Raw genomic sequence first — 19632 nt, 5'->3', positions numbered from 1 at the left:
CGTTAATAACGCCTTTCTTAATGGCGATTTGCAAGAAGTAGTTTATATGCATCAACCGGCTGGTTTTGTTGATCCAAATTATCCTGGTTATGTTTGCAAATTATCCAAGGCATTATATGGCTTGAAACAGGCCCCTCATGCCTGGTTTGATAAACTCAAATTTGCCTTACTCGAATGGGGTTTTCGGAATGCAGTCTCTGACACCAGTCTGTTTATTTTTCAAATTCTGCTTATGTTATCTATATGTTGATCTATGTGGATGATATCTTGGTCACTGGTGATGATCCTCAGCTTATCTCAGATTTGAATGGTAAGTTTTCGCTTAAAACTCTTGGTTCTCTGAGTTACTTTTTGGGTATTGAGGCTTACTGTGATGAGTCAGGCCTTTATCTAACTCAAGCCAAATATATTAAAGATTTAGTTTGCAAAACTAATTTTTCTGAAGCTCATGCTTGTCCTACGCCCATGGTCTCTCATTGTAAGCTGGCTTTGCATGATAGTGAGTTATTTAGTGAGCCTTCTTTGTATCGTAGGACTATTGGTTCTCTTTAGTACCTCACCATTACTAGGCCCAATATTGCCTTCACTGTCAACAAGTTAAGCCAGTATTTGCAGGCACCTACGGTTCAGCACTGGCAAGCTTGTAAGCGTCTACTTCGTTATCTTAAAGGTTCTCTTCACTTTGGCTTACATCTCTAGGCTGCTATTCCTCGATTGAAGGTTATTCTGACACCAATTGGGCTAGTAACCTTGATGATCGTCGCTCCACTAGCGGCTATTGTATTTACCTTAGTGGTAATCTAGTTCAATGGAGCTCTAAAAAGCAACATGTTGTTGCTCGTTCCTCTACTGAATCTGAATATCGCTCTCTTGCTCAAGCGGTTACTGAAGTTATTTGGCTGCAACAGTTGTTTCAGGAGCTTGGTGTTTCATTAATGCATTCCACACCAGTTCTCTGGCTGATAATATGAGCGCTGCCTCTCTTGCTTCTAATCCTGTTCAACATGCTTGCACCAAACATATTGAGATTGATCTTCATTTTATTCGCGAAAAGATTGCCTCAAAAGCCTTAACAGTTCAGTATATTTCTTCTGCTCATCAACTTGCTGATATTTTTACTAAACCTCTGCCTATTACTCAATTTGGTCTTTTTCGCGACAAGCTCATCAAGGCTTCTCCTTTGTTTCGCTTGAGGGAGGATGATGACTAGTTGAAGTTGCATTGTTATGGCATTGCTATGAAGTTGCTATGGCATTTTTCGGATGTTGTTGTTTTGCACTGCTGGAGTATTCTAGACTGATACAACTATATTTTTCTAGAAGATATGTGCAGTTTTGCGTTGTTGTTTGGTGTTGCATTTTTAGGATTTTATTCTACTGTTGCATCTGCTCTCTGTAAGCTGTGTTCTGAATGAAGCTTCTGTTCTATAGGATTCTACTGCATCAATTCTGTTTTACTCTGTTAAGCAAGCTAAGACAAGGTTTTGTCTAGCTTGAGGGAGGATGTTAAATGATGAATTGTTTACAAAGTCAAAGACTAACTAGAGTTATTTTTTGTAACTGCAGTTTGTTAAGCTTAGTAAACGAAATCTGTATAAAAAGGCAACACTTTTACTGTTTTCATTAAGTGAAAAGATTAATAAAATCTTTCTCTTCTCAACAGTTTTTTATTTCTTTAAAGCTGAGGTGAGCGAAGTGTTTAATAGAAAAGGCAAAATTGATGAAGCAGCCATGCATTTATGAAATGAAACTCTTGAAGTTAGTGATAAAAGAGACTCTGAGACTGCGTCTTCCTATTCCTTTATTGGTTCCAAGAGAATGTGGTAAGAGATGTGTGATTAATGGATTTGATATACACATCAAAACTAGAGTCATTGTCAACGCATGGGCAATTGGAAGAGATCCGAAATATTGGAGTGAACTTGAGAGCTTTAGTCCAGAGAGATTTCTGGATTGTTCTGTTGACTTTAAGGGGACTAATTTCAAATACATCCCATTTGGTGCTAGTAGGCGAACGTCTCTAGGAATATCATTTGGTCTTGCTGACACTAAGCTTCCACTAGCAATGTTATTGTACCATTTTGATTGGAAACTTCAGAATGGAATGAAACTTGAAGATTTGGATATGACTGAGAAATTTGGTTCAACAACAAGAAGAAAAGAGGATCTTCACATCATTCATGTTCCTCATCATCCTTCCACAAATGCATAAGCTTGCTGGAAGAAAAAGGGTAGCATTTTTAGTACGTAAATAACACTATGTTCCTAAGGTTTTTAATTATTCATAAAACTCTATGTGGTTTAGGGAATTATAAAAAATGCTCCAGCTGTTTTTGAACGGATGTATGTAATGTCTCTCTTTCTAGCTAATATACTTTTAAAATAACAGTAAAAACTCATTAAATATATATAAGAAAATATATAAACGAGTATAAAAGTATGGGCCTATATTTAATTTTCTTTATACACAAACTTTACATAATATAATAAAGTCTCAAAATATTAACTTGACAGTTTTGCCCAGCCCTTCTACTGCGTGATGTTCCTAGTGACCGCATTTCACCTGTTACCTGCAAAAACATTGAAAACAACAGGGTGAGCATTAATTGCTCAGTAAGTAAACCTACTATGCTACCCTTCTCTCTCCGTCGCTTAAATTCTGAATTTCTTTCCTTACTTCACATTTCTCCATTATTCTCTACTCTTTCTCTACTCTTACTCTATTTTTCTCTCTGTTCTTCTCTCTGTTCTTTCTCTACTCTAATTTCCCACTACTCAGATAATGGGTATGGTAGTATGCATATATATAATGCAAATGCACAAATGTATAAAATATGCATTTTCTTTTCTATTTTTCTTATTCTGTTTTTCTTTCTTTACTGGGCTTCTTTCTCATTCTTTTCTTATTCTTTTGCCGATCAGACTCGGTTGAGGCATGAATTTGGAACCTTGGCCATGTGAGTGTATTCTTCTTTCTTGGGTACAGCTCTCATCCACATGCACTCTTACGGACTGTACCAATTCTTCTTTCTTCTTCTTAGGCCGCTCACTAAAGGCGGCGCGCATGTGGGGAAAATTCTTCTTGTCACTCACGGTTCCCCATCGCCACAACCTTTTCTTCTTTTTATCTTTTCACACTTTTTTAAATAAAAATCAGATTTGAACTTCTTTAATATTCTCATTTCTTTCTATTTACTCTTTACCCTTCTTTAGTGCTTTTGCATGCTCTTATGGATATGTATGCATGTAGATGGTTTCATGCTTATAATTCTTTCTAAATTCACATGTTTAAATGCAATTATGCAATATGGAATGCAAACATGTAATTCTCTACCATATACAAACTCATCTTAATATAACACATAATCATACTCATATAAACACTTCTCTTTGACATTTCATCAAATAACTTATATGCACAAAGCAACTCTAATTTGACTATACTTCCATCTCTTTTCTAAGCCACCAAAAAGTGGGAATGAAACCCTCCATATTTAAAACCAAATCTGGCCAAAATAAACACTCCAAAATTTTCACTTCAATTTTTCCAAATTTCATCTAAACATTCATCAAGCATCAAATACACCAACACAACTTCTCATGGATAAGTTATAATCATCATTCAACATCAAATCCATCAACAATTCTACATATAACACACACACACACACACACACACACACACACACACACACACACACACACACACACACACACACATATATATATGCATAAAAGAAAATTCTCTATACAACATAACTTAAATCATACTTAGGGTAGGATTTACTTACCTTATTTGTGAGCAATCCAACCCTTTAAGAATCTTTTTTGATCAAACTCTCTTCCTCTTAAATCCTATGAACACAAACCATCAAAATTCAACACTTTAAAAATTAAAACTCACCTCTTAGTGCAAGGATCTTACCTAAAGATGCTTGGGATTGAAAATCCACTCAAAAATACCCAAAATCTATGAATTTCCTTTGAAGAAGAATTGAAGAAATTGTGAGAATATGGAGGTGAAGGTGGCGTGAAAATGGATGAAGAGTGGCTAGGGTTTCACTCTTCAATCCTTGATATAACATAAAATTATATATTAGTTTCCCATTTTGCCCTTGCACTCTATTTAAAATTTCATCTATGTCCTTTGTCAATTATCATAATGCCCTCATTTTTATTGCATTCTCCATGAACTTCTATCTCTTTTCACTCCCCACAATTTCAACTAATTATGAGTGAAAAGACCATTTTACCCCTAATGAAATTTTAAGGCATTTACTTCACATTTTTTCAAAATAACTTTAACAAAAATCAACTAAGGGTATAAGAGCATAAATTAAATTATATACCTCTATGTGGGCGTTACAATGTAATAATAAAAAAAAATGAACATCATCCATGGCATGTTGCATAGGCTCAAGCATTGCAATATATATCTATTTGTTTAGTACTTCATCTTTATTGTTTGCAAGTTAAGCAGTATCGACGATATTAGTCTTTCTTTAAATTTTTTAAACTATTTGTATAATTTGGTAAATAATAAGATAAATCATAATGTTTTATAGTAACGAGTTTCGTACTAAGACAATATCAGGAGATTCAAGTGATATTCAAATGACCATTGGCTAATGTTGAGGGGAGGTTAGTGATATATATTAGATGGTGTTAAAGATCAGAGGAGTAAAACAAAAAAATAAAAATAAAATAAAGAACAGTAAAATATGTGAAGAATATCAATCACAAAGGAACACAATATTTTAAGTGGTTCGATATAACTTGCCTACATCAACAAATGAGAAAGATCAACTATAATTTTCAAAACACAATACATGAGTGCATCACACCATGAACCTGGTATTTAGGCAGAAATTCCACCCTGTGGTGTTATCAGTACAACACTATCAATCTTTTACATAGGCAGACATCTTGTTCCTATGGTGTTTAATACCCCTTAGTATTTACCTGATACCTAGAGCTCTCGACCCTATGGTACCCTTACATCAAAACCCTTGTGTCCTCACATTCTTTCTTTCTCTTATTCCTATTAAAATTGAATTTGTCCCATATTGCTAAGTTGGTAGACTATTATTGTATATATATGTGGTTGGGCTCCCTCTTCTCTTGAGTTAATTTTTGGGAGTGAGTTCTACCCAAGTCATTTCATCCTTTATCATGATATCAGAGCCACGTTTGTTTAAGGTGATGATGGGTTTTTGGACCTGGCCTTGCACGTCGAGCGTGAGGGAGGGTATTGAAGTTGGTGGACTATTAGAGTATATATATGTGGTTGGGCTCCCCCTTCCCTTGAGCTAATCCCAAGCCCACTTTATCAATTCTCTATCTTATAACATTGAATTGGTTCTAACCCCGCTATTTATAGGAAGAAAAAGACTTTTTTTTTCTACGAGGATTCATATTTCAAATCCTAATATGACTCCTCTAATTTAATTCATTCTCCTATTTTAACTCTAAATAAAATCCTAAATCAATTCTTCTTTCCTAATACAACTCAAAGTAAAGGAAAACAAATATTCTCAATTGCAAATTCCTAAAATAAAAATTTACCTAAAACTTAAATTCTTTTTTTTTTTCTTGCTTTTTTTTTCTTCAGCAACATCTTTATCAATTAGCAAAAAGTGTTCATATTCCAACAGATGCTAATAAAAGACTCAATTGATCGAGGATTAAACATCTTTGACAAAGACTATAAAATTGTATTGGATTGGATAAACAAATGTACTTAACCTGAGAACATATGTACTAGAGCCGAGAAATCAATATGTAGTAACATATGGATATATCCTGTGTAATGTTACTTGAATAGGAGGTGCTGGTTATGTTACCATTTCACTACCAACATAGTAATGTTAGTGGCATTGGCAACATTACCATTGCACATCACCACAGTAACAGCTTACAGGAAGGGGAGCAACTGGTAATGTTAACATTGCTCTGTCTTATCATGGTAATGTTACAAGAAGAAGAGGAGACGCCACTAATGTTAGTGTTGCATCTTTTGGTCACTGTTATTTTACCTGAAGAAAGCATGGTGCTACTGTTCATCTATAACAGAATTTTTACTTGATAAAAAACTTAGATAAGATCTACTATTGTTAATTCCTCTCGGTTGTTAATAGGAGTGGTCATTGGAGGGTATATCCAGTCGTTAACTTCAGGGCCTTGGAGGACTAGTCGAGGTGCACGCAATATTTATTTGATATTTAATTTTTCAGAAAATGACCTAAAAACTAAAAACAAGTGCAATATTTATCATGCTCTATTTATACTATTTTAAATTTAATTTAATTAAAAAATAATATGCAATCAATATTAAAAATATAAGTGCTGATTCCACTTAGCAGACCATCTCTTGACTTCACCAAAGACTTCTTTTGGTCAATGTGCTCCCAAAATTCTATCTTACACACTAAGACCAGATATTAATCAGCTATGTCCATGATGATAAAAGACATTTGTAGTTGATTACTATATAATTTGTTGCAATTATATCTATTGTATTTTAAGTTCAGCTCATACACGACGTGAAGACCGGGGTAAAGGATTATTCCATCCATAATTTGGCTCAAAGATTTTAACTTTGCCATTGCACTGTATCATCATATAAGTAAGACTGTAATCCAATTGTTGGATCCAACACAAATTAAGTAGAGAAATTAACCTCTCATCTCTATACATTGATCACCATCTCCCAACTCTCATGGAGCTTCAAAACCCCTATTTTCTAATCCCACCTTCATTGCATTTAAGGATTCCATAACCAAGAAATCAAGTTTAAAATTACCACTAGGGCCATGGTAGGTGCCACTTATTGGAAACATGCTCCATTTCATTGGAGTTTTGCCTCATCGCAAGCTAAGAGATTTTGTAAATAAATATGGTCCTTTTATGTACTTACAACTCAGCCAAATTCCAACTGTTATCATTTCTTCACCTGAAGCCGCTCAAAAAGTGATGAAAAATCATGATGCTAACTTTGCTCAAACGCCTGCTGTTCTTGTTGCAAATATTATAGCTTATGGTTGCACAGACATTGTGTTTGCACTATATGGGTACTACTAGAAGTAGTTGCGAAAGATTTGCATTAGTCAACTTTTAACTCCAAAATCTGTGCTATCTTTCAGATCAATCCGGGAAGAGGAGGTGTCCAATCTTGTTCGATGGATTTCTTCAAGGGCAGGAAGAACGATTAATCTTAGCAGAGAAATCTTTTCGATGACGTTTGGCATCACGACGAGAGCGGCGTTTGGAGGAAAAATGAAAGATCAAGAGGCATTCTTATGTGCTATTGAAGAGGGTATAGATTTGGCAGGAGGTTTCACTGCGGCTAATGTGTTTCCTTCCTTCGAATTTATTGACTCAATCAGTGGGGTAAAGAGTAAAATTAAGGAGATTCATGACATAGTTGATAGATTGTTTGACGCCATTATCAATAAGCATAAAAGTAGAAGGGCAATAAAGAAGACAAATGATCGTGAAGAAGATGATGATCATAAAGATTTCTTAGACGTTCTTTTGAACTTGCAGAATAATGGAGACCATGAATTTACCTTAAGTAATGACAACATCAAAGCAGTCATCATGGTTAGTATGTTTAATTATCTTTTATTCATATGAGTTTCAACATAAGTTCAAACTGATTTTTTAGTAACATCTATGCTAGAATATTTACCTGTTTTAACTCTGCTATTTTAGGACGTATTCACTGCTGGGAGTTGATAATGAGTGAAGTCTTTACACTATCGTTTTAGCTTTAATACATCTAGCATTTTTGGCCATTGATCTCCAAGCAATCTAACGGCTGAAGACTTACTGCTGGTCAACCATATAAATGTTGAAGTCTTTCCCCATTCTGAATACTCTCTTTTTGATCAAAATAGCTCAATCAAAACTACTCTACTAGGGTTCTTTGTATAGTACTTTGCTCTTGTGTAAATCGGTGGTTGATCCACCCATCAAAGTTGTGTTTCTTTGTGGTGTAGAGAATCAAGTTAGAATTCTCCTTAGGATTATAGATTTACGGGTATAGAAGTAAAGTCCTTGTGATTCTTGTTAGTAAGGGCTTGAAAGGAAGATTGAGTGGTGTTTTGTAATCTTTAGTGACAATAATAATAGTGCAGCGAGCCTACATATTCTGGAGCTCAACGTGGACATAGCTTGTTCAATCTTGAACAAGTGAACCATGGTAAAAAGATTGTGTGTTCTTCTTTTTCTGTTTTGTTATTTGATCTTTGTTTGGTTGGTTGGCTAGAATCAAAATCTTGGTTAGCTAGACTCGATTTTACAACAGTGGTATCAGAGCTGAGTTTATCGTTCCTCGAATTTTACATTCTCGGGTTTTTCTTGATTTGGAAAATTTTCTAGGGTTTTGGAAAAATTTGGGGCTTTTTCAATTAAGTAGCTTCAAGAGTCCTAGGGTTCCAAATACAACAAGAATTTCCAAAAATCTCAGTGAGTCGAGTCCATAATCATAATCTTGATTCTTTAGGGTTTGCTTCTGAACCCAAACCATGAGCATCACGTGCATGAAAATTTCCCAATATGATGGGAAGATTGATTTCAACACCTGGGAAAAGAAGATGAAGGCCCTCTTATCCCACAATAAGGTGGGAATTGCTCTGGAGAAGGATGACACCAAATGGCCTGAAGAAAATCTGAAGAAGAAGGTAGAGGTAGACAAAGAAGCCTATAATTTGATCATCATGAACCTGTCTAACACTGTGCTGTGAAAGGTGGATGGCTTGGAATCTCCAATCGCTCTCTAGGTAAACTCGAATCTTTATATGCTCTCAAGCCAGCACCTAATTTAGCTTTCTTAAAAGGTGCATTGTTCTCATATAAAATGGACATAGCTAAATCTTTAGATGAAAACTTGGATGAATTTCTAAAGATGACCCTAACCCTAAAAGGTACTAACCAAGAACTAGAAGACTCTAGTCTTGCCATGATTCTGTTAAACTCCCTGCCAGAAGAGTACCCAGTTGTAAAGAATGCCTTACAGTATAGTGGCATAGTACCTAGTGTGGATTTGATAGTTTCCAAGCTAAAATCTAGGGAACTAGAATTGAAAATTCAAAAAAGAAATGGTATTAATCTATTTGTAAAAGGTAGGTTTGATACTAGACAATTTGGTAAAGAAACTGGAAAGAACTCTCAGAGAAACTTAGGCTCTAAAACCAGAAAGAAAGGTAAGGGGAATGGGAAACCTAGGGGAGAATATAGGAAGTGTTTATTTTGTAATAAAACAGGACATCTTAAGAAAAATTGTTACGAATGGATTAAGAAGAACAAACAGGCTAGTATTGAAACCAACCTAGCTAGCACTAGCAGTAACATTGAGATCTCTAAAGCACTTACTATTTCTAACACGGCTAGAGGTAATGAGTGGGTGCTAAACTCAGGTTGTACCTTCCATATGAGTGCAAATGGAAATTGGTTCCAAAGACTTAAAATTGGTGAACAAGAAACTGTATTCATGGGTAATAACCATTCTTGTGAGGTTCAAGGCATAGGTGACATAACCATTTGATGGTAAGGTGGTTCGACTCACTAGGGTTAGATACGATAAGGTGGTTTGACTCACTAGGGTTAGATACATACCTGACCTTAAGTGTAACCTGATTTCACTTGGAACATTAGATGAATCTAGTTGTTCCTATAAAGCACAAAATGGCTGTCTAGAAGTGTACAAAAATGGAAATGTATTGATAAAGGGTGTTAAAAAGAATGGCCTTTATATCTTATGTGGTCAATACTATTCTGATGTGTTTAATACTACTCTACTGTCCACCAATGTATCTGCTGTAGAGAAATGATATTTAAGATTAGGCCACATAGGCTAAAATAGCATGAATACATTGAAACAGCAAGGTTATTTTGGTAATGATTTTATTTCTGATTTAAGTTTTTGTGAAACATGTGTTCTTGGGAAACAACACAGGATGAGTTTCCGCAAAGGAACTTATCTTGCTGCAAAGTGTTTGGATTATGTGCATGCTGACCTTTAGGGTACTAAAAGTGTCAAGTCACACGGAGGGAACACATACTTCCTTTCCATTGTAGACAATTACAATAGGAAGCTATGGGTATACCTTCTTAAGACTAAGGATGAAGCTTTGACTAAGTTCAAAGGCTGGAAAATCGTGGTAGAAACCTAAGTAGATAGAAAAGTCAAGGCCTTTAGGACTGATAATAGGTTGGAGTTCTGTAACCTAGAGTCTGATACTTACTATAGCAAAAAGGGGTATTAAGGCATAGGACTGTCAGGGGAACCCCACAACAAAATGGGATTGCAGAGAAGATGAACAAGACACTTCTAGAAAAGGTTATATGTCTCTTATTTACTGTTGGTTTGTCCAAAACTTTCTAGGGAGAAGCCCTAACCAATGCAGCTTACCTAATCAATAGGAATCCTTCAAGTTTGATAGTCTTTAAATGTCCAGAATATAGATGGTTAGGAAGGAGACTAAACCTTAATTACCTAAGGGTGTTTGGGTTTGCAGCTTATGCACACACTCGAGATGGCAAGTTAGAGCCTAGGTCCCTTAAATGTGTCTTTTTAGGGTATCAAGAAGGGACCAAAGGCCATAGGTTATGGGAAAAGGATGCCCCAGGGGTTCGGGTAATAATCAGTCGAGATGTAGTCTTTAATGAGATCATGTTTCCTTGCAAGCTTTCAAATGACAATGTAGGTAAGTCAAGAAGTGATCCTAAAATGCCTGATCAAATAGAGAGATCTTAGTTTGAGGTAAAGCCAGCAAGCTTGACAGAGCACCCTGAACAACCGGAAGCTTCTGAACCACAAAATCCTTCACTGCCCAACAATGAAGACCAAGATAAAGAAAGGAAACAACCTGAAAACATTGATGAAGCCCATAATGAAAACCTGGCAGAATACCAGCTAGCAAGAGATAGAGTTAAGAGGGAGATAAGGCCCCCTAACAGGTTCAGCTATGTTGACCTAATCTACACAGCCTTGGTTGTTGGTGCAGAGATACAAAGGTCTGAACCTGAAACCTATCAAGAAGCCATCAACTCTAAAGATAGAGATAAATGGCTGGAAGCCATGAAAAAGGAAATGAAGTCTTTAAAGTTGAACAAAATCTGGTCTCTGGTCCCAAAACCAGAGACTAGTAGGCCGTAAATGACTTTACAAATTAAAGGAAGGCATAACAAGCTCAAAGCCACCAAGATTCAAAGCTAGACTTGTGGCTAAGGGCTTCACACAGAGGGCGGGTATTGAGTTTACTGAAATCTTCTCACTTGTAGTTAAGTTTAAGACAATTAGGCTAATGCTATCAATTGTGGAACATTATGATTTGGAATTGGAACAATTGGATGTCAAAACAACATTCTTACATGATGAATTGGAAGAACAAATATTTATGAGTCAACCTACTGGGTTTAGAGATAGGAATTTGCCTGAACATGTTTGTCTATTGCATAAGTCCCTGTATGGCCTTAAACAACCCCATAGGTAATGGTACAAGAGATTTGACTCATTCATAGTAGGAGTTGGTTTACTAGAAGTGAATATGATAATTGTTTCTATTTTGCTCACATAAATAACATGCCTAGATACGTTGTTGTATGTAGATGACATGCTATTAATATGCAAATCTAAGTCACACATAGATGAACTAAAAGAAAAACTAAGTGCTGAGTTTCATATGAAAGATTTAGGGTCTAGAAAAAGGATTTTGGGGATGATAATTGATAGAAACAGAAAATTAAATAGGTTGAAACTTCACCAACTACCATACCCGCAAAAACTGACTTCTAGGTATGGAATGACTAAATCTAAACCTGTTAACATACCCTTAGCAGGTCACTTTACATTGAGTAAATTACAGTGCCCCAAAACTAATGCTAAAAGGCTAAAAATGGAAATTATCCCCTACTCAAGTGCCATAGGATCTGTCATGTACTCCATGATAAGCACAAGACTTGATCTTTCATTTCCAATATCATTACTGAGTAGGTTTATGTCAAATCCAGGAATAGAACATTAGGTTGCATTAAAATTGTTGCTTTGATACATTAACAGTACAATGTGTAGACTCTGATTTCACAGTTGATCAAGACTCGAGGAAATCCACTATAGCTTACTGCTTCACCTTAGGAGGCAACTGCATCAGTTGGAAATCACAACTACAACCATTGGTTGCTCTGTCCACAACATAAGCTAAGTATGTGGTAGTGACTGATGCATTTAAGGAGGCAATATGGTTGCAAGAGATCTTGAAAGAAGCAAGTTTGATGGATGAACTTGTGATTGTGTATTCTGACAGTCAAAGTGCCATTCATCTAACTAAAAACCCTTTACATCATGAGAGGACGAAGCACGTAGATGTGAAGTATCATTTTGTCCGAGACCAAATCACAAAAGGGAATTTGAATCTGTTGAAAATACCAACTAAAGGGAACCCAACTGATATGGGAACAAAAGTGGTAACTCTTGCAAAGTTCAAGCATTGCTTGAACCTACTGCACATCAACTGATCTTATAGAGTTGAGAAAGAGTATGTGAGAAGCTTGCTACACAAATTTGTTGTTGTCTGGAAAAAGAATAAGGCTTCAAGGTGGAGATTGTTAATGAGTGAAGCCTTTACGTTGTCGTTTTAGCTTCAATACATCTTGCATTTCTGGCCATTGATCTCTAAGCAATCTAATGGCTGAAGACTTACTACTGGTCAACCATATAAAAGCTGAAGTCTTTCCCCATTCTGAATACTCTCTTTTCGATCAAAATAGCTCAATCAAAACTGCTCTACTAAGGTTCTTTGTATAGTGCTTTGCTCTTGTGTAAATCAGTGGTTGATCCACCCATCAAAGTTGTGTTTCTTTGTGGTACAGAGAATCAGGGTTAGAATTCTCCTTAGGATTATAGATTTACGGGTATAGAAGTAAAGTCTTTGTGATTCTTATTAGTAAGGGCTTGAAGGGAAGATTGAGTGGTGTTTTGTAATCTTTGGTGACAATAATAATAGTGCAATGAGCCTCCATATTCTGGAGCTCAATGTGGACGTAGCTTGTTCAATCTTGAACAAGTGAACCATGGTAAAAAGATTGAGTGTTCTTCTTTTTCTATTTAGTCGTTTGATCTTTGTTTGGTTGGTTGGGTAGAATCAAAATCTTGGTTAGTAGACTCAGTTTTACAACACTGAACTTGGCATACGTCTTATATGCGTGAAACCAGCAGTATAAAGGGATCAAAGATAAGTCGACACACCCAAAGGTCTCGCTTTTGAAATAAGGATTGTCTTCGAGCTGGCTTTCCAAGGTCTTAATTACTTCAATGAATTCCTTCTTGGCGACCTCCTGCACTTCACTTGTTGTGGTCCCTGTCTTCCTCCCTGCATCATATAACTACAATTTTCTTTACTAGGTTAGCATCTTTATTCTGAAATAGGCAAGATTTTAACACATCCAGTATCATCAAGCAAAACCAATAGAGGTGCCTTGACATTGTATGACTTTAGTTAATTATTTTCTCTGATTAACACATACAATGAAAATGGAGAGAACGAAACCTCCATTCATTTCAAGCAATCACATCATTTATGTAAATCATGAACTAGGTTGATTCAAAATCATGCCAATTTACAAATTTTGAATTCACTGAAATAAATTCCATATATTCTTGAAAAATAAGCATGAACTCTCATAAAATTCACGGCCAAAACATTTTAACACATCCATTATCCATTTCAGGGCCAAGCAAAACCAAGAGTAGTGCCTTAACATTGTATGACTTCATTCAATTATTAGCTTCGGCTAACACACAATAAAAATGGAGAGAATGAACCTCCATTCATTTCAAGCATTCACACCATTATTTAAATCATGAACTAGGCTAATTCAAAATCATGCTAATCCACAAATTTAGAATTCAATAAACTAAATTCTATAAATTTCTGAAGAAAAAAAAGGGCATAAATTGCTCCTACAAACTTTCATTGAGGGCAAAGAAAATTCATTCAATCAATCACAAATTAAGCAACAAAAAACTTAAAAATACTTTAGGCTTAACTTTTTGTCAATGATACAAACCAGGATCTAGCTTGAGCTCGCTCATAAGGATCAGAGGGGAAGAAAGGAGATTTATCCTTCCAAACCTCACCAATGTACTAAACAATGATGGAAGAAATAAGGTAGGGTGGTTGCAAGAGAGGGAGAGAGGTCGGAACAGAGAGAGAAAGATTGCCTTTCTCGGCAGTCGTCATCAGCTATCGGAGAATGATGGGAGAGAAGAAGAAATGTTTTGGAGTGGAGGGAGAACGATTTAGGCTTGATAAGGAAAGGCCAGGATCGAAGATGAAGGGAGAGAAGAAGAAAAGTTTTAACTTGAATAGGATTGGAAGATTAGAAAATAGGTCCAACTCCAAGGCTGTTTTCATTTTTAGGCAACAAATTTGATTTGAGTATGATTGATTTTCATATAGGATTGGGTACGTAAGTAAACAAAATGCTTTCCTATTTTTTAATGGAAAGCATAATAATGATTTTAAAGAGTCTACCAAAACAGGGGCGCTATTTACAAGTTTTCTAATTAAATTTTCTTGTTATGACACCTTATAAATTCCATAAATGCTCTTATTCTATTGAGTAAACCACATGTTCCCACCCAGGGTTTGGCAAAATGGCAAGTTTTCAACCTTGGTTTCATAAATTCCAGATTTTCGTCCTTAAATTAATAGAAAATTGTTTAATTTAACAATTAAAATGGTAAAATTGTCATTTTAAAAATGAAAATTTCAAAATAACCTTTCACTTCTCAAATTCACTCTACCGCGCGACCAGAGATTTTAGGCCATTTTAGACTGTCCTCGGCACAATCAATGCCTCTCAACACCACCATTACAATCCCCTCAGCTCCACATCAAAAACCCTAACCTCCTCGCTCACTCTCTCTGCTTAGTTATTTATATTTACTGGTAATTGGTGGATTGCATTATAAAATTATTATGTAAAACTATGGGAGTTTATTAAAATTGACCATACTATTTTTTAATAATCTATTCAACCATTAATAAATTGTGTAATGACCATAACCCCCTTACATATGCTCTTGCCCTCCAATTTGTTGAATTGGTTCAACATAAATTAACTCATACTCTTTTTTTTTTTTTTTACCATATCAAGTTTAAATGTTGGATGAAGTTTGATAGTGATTTTGTTAAGATATATGAAACATGCTAGGTTAATATGATTTGACATATGAATATATAATGGAGCAAATGAGAGAAAATCACTTTGCGTGCCTTTGTTTTACTTTTTAGAATACTATTCTATAATAGAATACTATTTAATGAAATATGTTAGGATTTTGAGAATGTGTTTTGGAAAATATTTTTTGAAAATATTTAAATTATTTTAACCCCTTACATTTGTTAATTTAACTAAACACCCCAACAATAAAAGTTTACAAATTAATAAAAACACTACTACCCACCCAACTATTACCGACAACTAGTGATGGCAATGGGCCGGGCCGGGACCGGGTACCCCTTGGCCCAGGCCCAAGCCCGACCTCATGACACAGGCCCAAGCCCGGCCCGAGCCCGCTACGGGTATGATAGGCAAAGCCCGGCCCGATGGGTTTTTTATAACCGCAGGCCCGGCCCAAGCCCGCCTTTTTTAATAATGTTTATTTTTAAATATTAATAAATTTCAAATTTTTTTATATTTTTAATTTTAGAAATGGTTTTTAAATATTAATTGAAGTTATTTCCGCAANAGATTACAGGTTATGAGTTACATTGGACACAAATGAATGAATAATGAAAATTTGTTAGTTTTTGTTATTTTTTAAACTAATAGGGGGTAATTTATTTTTTACAGGGTACCCTGGAAAAAATAAATTACTGTACCCTGGAAAGGAACCGGAACCTGCATTTTAGGTTCCGATTCCTTGAATTGAAGAACCTGCATTGTGCGGTTCCGGTTCCGGTTCCGTTTTTTGGGAGCCTGTACTGTGCGGTTCCGGTTTTCCCAGAAAATACAGGGTACCTGGAACCGCTCACCCCTATCCTCAATACCTTGTTTTCCTCAAAATCCTCTTCAATCCTCTTTCCACACTCTCCTTCCTCCCCAGGTTTCACTTCTCTTCATTTTCTTCTCCTTTTGACTATCTGGGTCAAGGCTTTTTTCACTGACTTGTTTCACCGAGTTTCAGGCTTTGCAAGTTTTTATTCTCCTCCTCCTCCTTTCCTTCCAAGTTTTTCTACCAAAGATCTTACTGCCGTACTTCTTCTGAAACTACCTCCCTGCCCTTTTAGATAATTAAATTCAACTCAATGTACATAAATATGAACATATATTCACACTTGATTATGGGATTACAATCCCTTCAGTCATGCACTTGTAAACATACATATAAAGAACTTACCAGAACCTCTAAGATTCAAGGTTTTGGATTCAAAATTCTATTCTATCTTCTCTGTATCTTTTATCGTATCAGAGCCATCGTCTAACGACTTTATTGGCATTTTTTTATCCTTTTCAAATATGCAATCTGGTTCACCATCCGTTGGTGTCTCGGTACCCAACCTATCTCATGTTTTTCTTTATTAAACTTGATCGCACAAATTATATTCTTTGGCGGGCGCAATTCTTACCTGTTCTTAGAAGTCAGAATCTGATTGGGTTTGTTGATGGAACAAATCCTTTCCCTGCCAAGTTCACTCTTGATTCAGAGCGAACAGCAACTACAAAAGTAGACCATGCTTACACCACATGGCAACAACAAGATCAACTGATCTTAAGGCGGTTGAATGCTTCACATTCATGATGCTTAGTGGTTGAAATCATCCACATTCATGAATAATGGTTATACAGGTTGGCATATTTTATATTATTTCATAAATTTAATGAGTATGTGACTGCTGTAAATCATCTCAANTACCAAAACTTATAAGATTGAAGGTTTTGGATTCAAAATTCTATTCTATTTTCTCTGTTTCTTTTATGGTATCAAGAGCCATCGTCTAACGACTTTATTAGCATTTTTTCCCTTTCAAATATGCAATCTGGTTCACCATCTGTCGGTGTCCCGATACCCAACCTATCTCATGTTTTTCTTCATTAAATTTGATCGCACAAATTATATTTTTTGGCGGGCGCAATTCTTACCTGTTCTTAGAAGTCAGCCAACAATTGGAGATCGTCGAGTTCAATCTCATCTGAGATCATTGGTCTGCAATCCAAGATTGCAAGTGACGGTCTTTATTTTTTTAATATTTTTTTATTTTTTAATAATTTTCAGTATAATACTTTATAAAATAAATATATTGATTATTCAAAATATATAGAGTTTATTTTATTGTTTAATTGATAAAAGAATATTTTTTAAATTGTTTTCAATTTTTGGCATTATTTTAGTTTTCTGAAAATAAAAAGTTAAAAAGTTATATTGAAAACATAATAAATACTTCTTATAAATTAACAATCTCCATGAGCAGAAGGATTTATTATTAAGAAAGATTACAAAAGTATAACAAATATAGGAACGGCAAAGGGCTCTATCTATAATTTAAGAAATTGAAAAGACCAGTGAACCCCCCTAAATTTTATTCATTTCAAATAGAGGTGGGCATGTGGGACTGGGTCCAAAAACTCAACCCAAAAACCCGGTTCTAAGAGGTCTAGTCCCAAAACGGGACCAACCCTAAGGAGGAGGGCCTGATCCCTCCATTGGGCCCTCCTCCAAGGCTCGGGCCTGGGCCCAATTTTTTTAAATATTTTCATTTTAGTCCCTTGTATAATTACATAAACCCCCTTATAAATTTTAAAATAAACATAAATTATAGAGGTTAAAAAAAATTTTACAAAATTTATAAAAAAAAATTTCTAAGTCTGGAAATTTTATTAATTTTACCTCTAAAAAATATTTAAAATACCCTATCAAATTTTATTTTGTCCCTAAAATATAAAAAGAAATCATAGGGGGAAAAGAAATTTTATAGGCACATAGAACCGATTTAGGTCATAAAATTGCTAGGTCTATGAGTGACTGGCTACAAATGAGCCCCGGCCTGAGCCTGCTTGAGACTGGACCTTAACGGGCTCTAATTTCAAAATGTCCCTAATCTAAGCCTAAACTTAAACCCTACTAATTTCCTTTTGTATTTCACCTAGAAATTATCAATTCAATTTTCGCTCAAAAACCAAAACTTTGTCAAACTCAATCACTCTCTGCCACCCAAACTTCAACAAAATTGGCTTTGGATCTCAAGGCTTCAATCCACCACTCTCCCACTTTGGCTGCATCTCCTCAATTAGGGGTGAGCACGGGTAGCGGGTAGAACCGGAATCGAGGGTAAGAACCGGAACCAGAACCGGAACCTACCCAGAACCTACATTGTGCGGGTAGGTTCCGGTTCCAATTTTTTGGAACCACTACTGTGCGGTTCCGGTTCCGGTTCTGGTTCTGGTTCTTGCATGTGGGGAACCGGAACCGGAATTGGAACCTGTAAAAAGGGTACCCTGTTTGGAACCTGTAGGGGACACCAAACATATTGAGATTGATCTTCATTTTATTCGCGAAAAGATTGCCTCAAAAGTCTTAGCAGTTCAGTATATTTCTTCTGCTCATCAACTTGTTGATATCTTTACTAAGCCTCTGCCCATTACTCAGTTTGGTCTCTTTCGAAACAAGCTCATCAAGGCTTCTCTTCTGTTTCGCTTGAGGGAGGATGATGACTAGTTGAATGAAGTTGCATTGTTGCATTTCTTTTTGTTGAATAAGCTTTGCTATGTTTCTTTTAGTCTTTCTGGCTTTTCTGACTGTTGCATTTTTCTAGACTGTTACTGCTGTATTTTTCTGGAAGATGTTTGCTATTTTGCGTTGTTGTTGGCTGTTGCATTTTCTGAATTTCTTCCTGCAGTTGCACCTGTTCTCTGGAAGTTGTTTTCTGAATGAAGCTTCTACTCTACGTGTTGCTACTACATCAGTTTTTCTTTATTCTGTTAAGCAAGCTAAGACAAGGTTTTTTCCTTCATCATGCCTTGTTTAGCTTGAAGGAGGATGTTAAATGAAGAATTGACTTTAAAGTCAAAGATTAACTAGAGTTCGTTTTGTAACTACAGTTAGTTAATCATAGTTAAAGAAATCTGTATAAAAAGACAACAATCTGTCTATTTTCATTAAGTGAAAAGATTAATAAAATCTTTCTCTTCATAGCAGTAAAGGATGGTGAGGGCTTAGAGAGGTTCTGTGCCATCCAGGTGCGGCTACGTTGTGCCCAACGCAAGTGGTATGACTCCTGTCAGTATAGCAGGTGAGTGTCATGCCAGTCAGCGGCTGGGGATCGTCCATGTGTCCAATCCCTACATAAGTTGAGGAAATCACTTGGGCAAGTGAGCAATGGGATGCAGAGAATGATTTGCACTTTACCCACCCACTTGTAGATTTAGCAATCATTACCATGGTTTACGCCACTATAAATAGAGGTCTTCTCTCTCATTTGCAAGGATTAGCTAATTTTACTCCAGAATAGCTTATTTACTCTCTCTCTCTCTCTCTCTCTCTCTCTCTCTCTCTCTCTCTTTTGTATTCTCCAAGCTGTAACTCAGCTCGCTGAACGTGACCCGACCTTACTTTCATTAATACAAT

The 19632-nt window shown here is 35.9% G+C and overlaps 2 protein-coding genes across 2 annotated transcripts; both read left to right on the top strand.

Moving 5' to 3' along the window:
- Positions 1-1743: 1743 nt before the first annotated feature.
- Positions 1744-2211, top strand: LOC116115111 (cytochrome P450 71D7-like). The gene has a single exon (XM_031401260.1). It carries the CDS (start codon positions 1744-1746, stop codon positions 2209-2211), a length of 468 nt encoding a protein of 155 aa, XP_031257120.1.
- A 4625-nt stretch (positions 2212-6836) lies between these two features.
- On the top strand, positions 6837-7736 carry LOC116115110 (premnaspirodiene oxygenase-like). Its single transcript, XM_031401258.1, has 3 exons — positions 6837-7054; positions 7142-7601; positions 7713-7736. The coding sequence occupies exons 1-3, from the start codon at positions 6837-6839 to the stop codon at positions 7734-7736; spliced, it is 702 nt and encodes a 233-aa protein (XP_031257118.1).
- The last annotated feature ends 11896 nt before the right edge of the window (positions 7737-19632 follow it).

This window comes from Pistacia vera, unplaced genomic scaffold (genome assembly GCF_008641045.1).
Source record: "Pistacia vera cultivar Batoury unplaced genomic scaffold, PisVer_v2 Contig731, whole genome shotgun sequence".
Lineage (NCBI taxonomy): Eukaryota > Viridiplantae > Streptophyta > Magnoliopsida > Sapindales > Anacardiaceae > Pistacia > Pistacia vera.
This window is presented reverse-complemented; position numbering and strand designations above follow the sequence as displayed.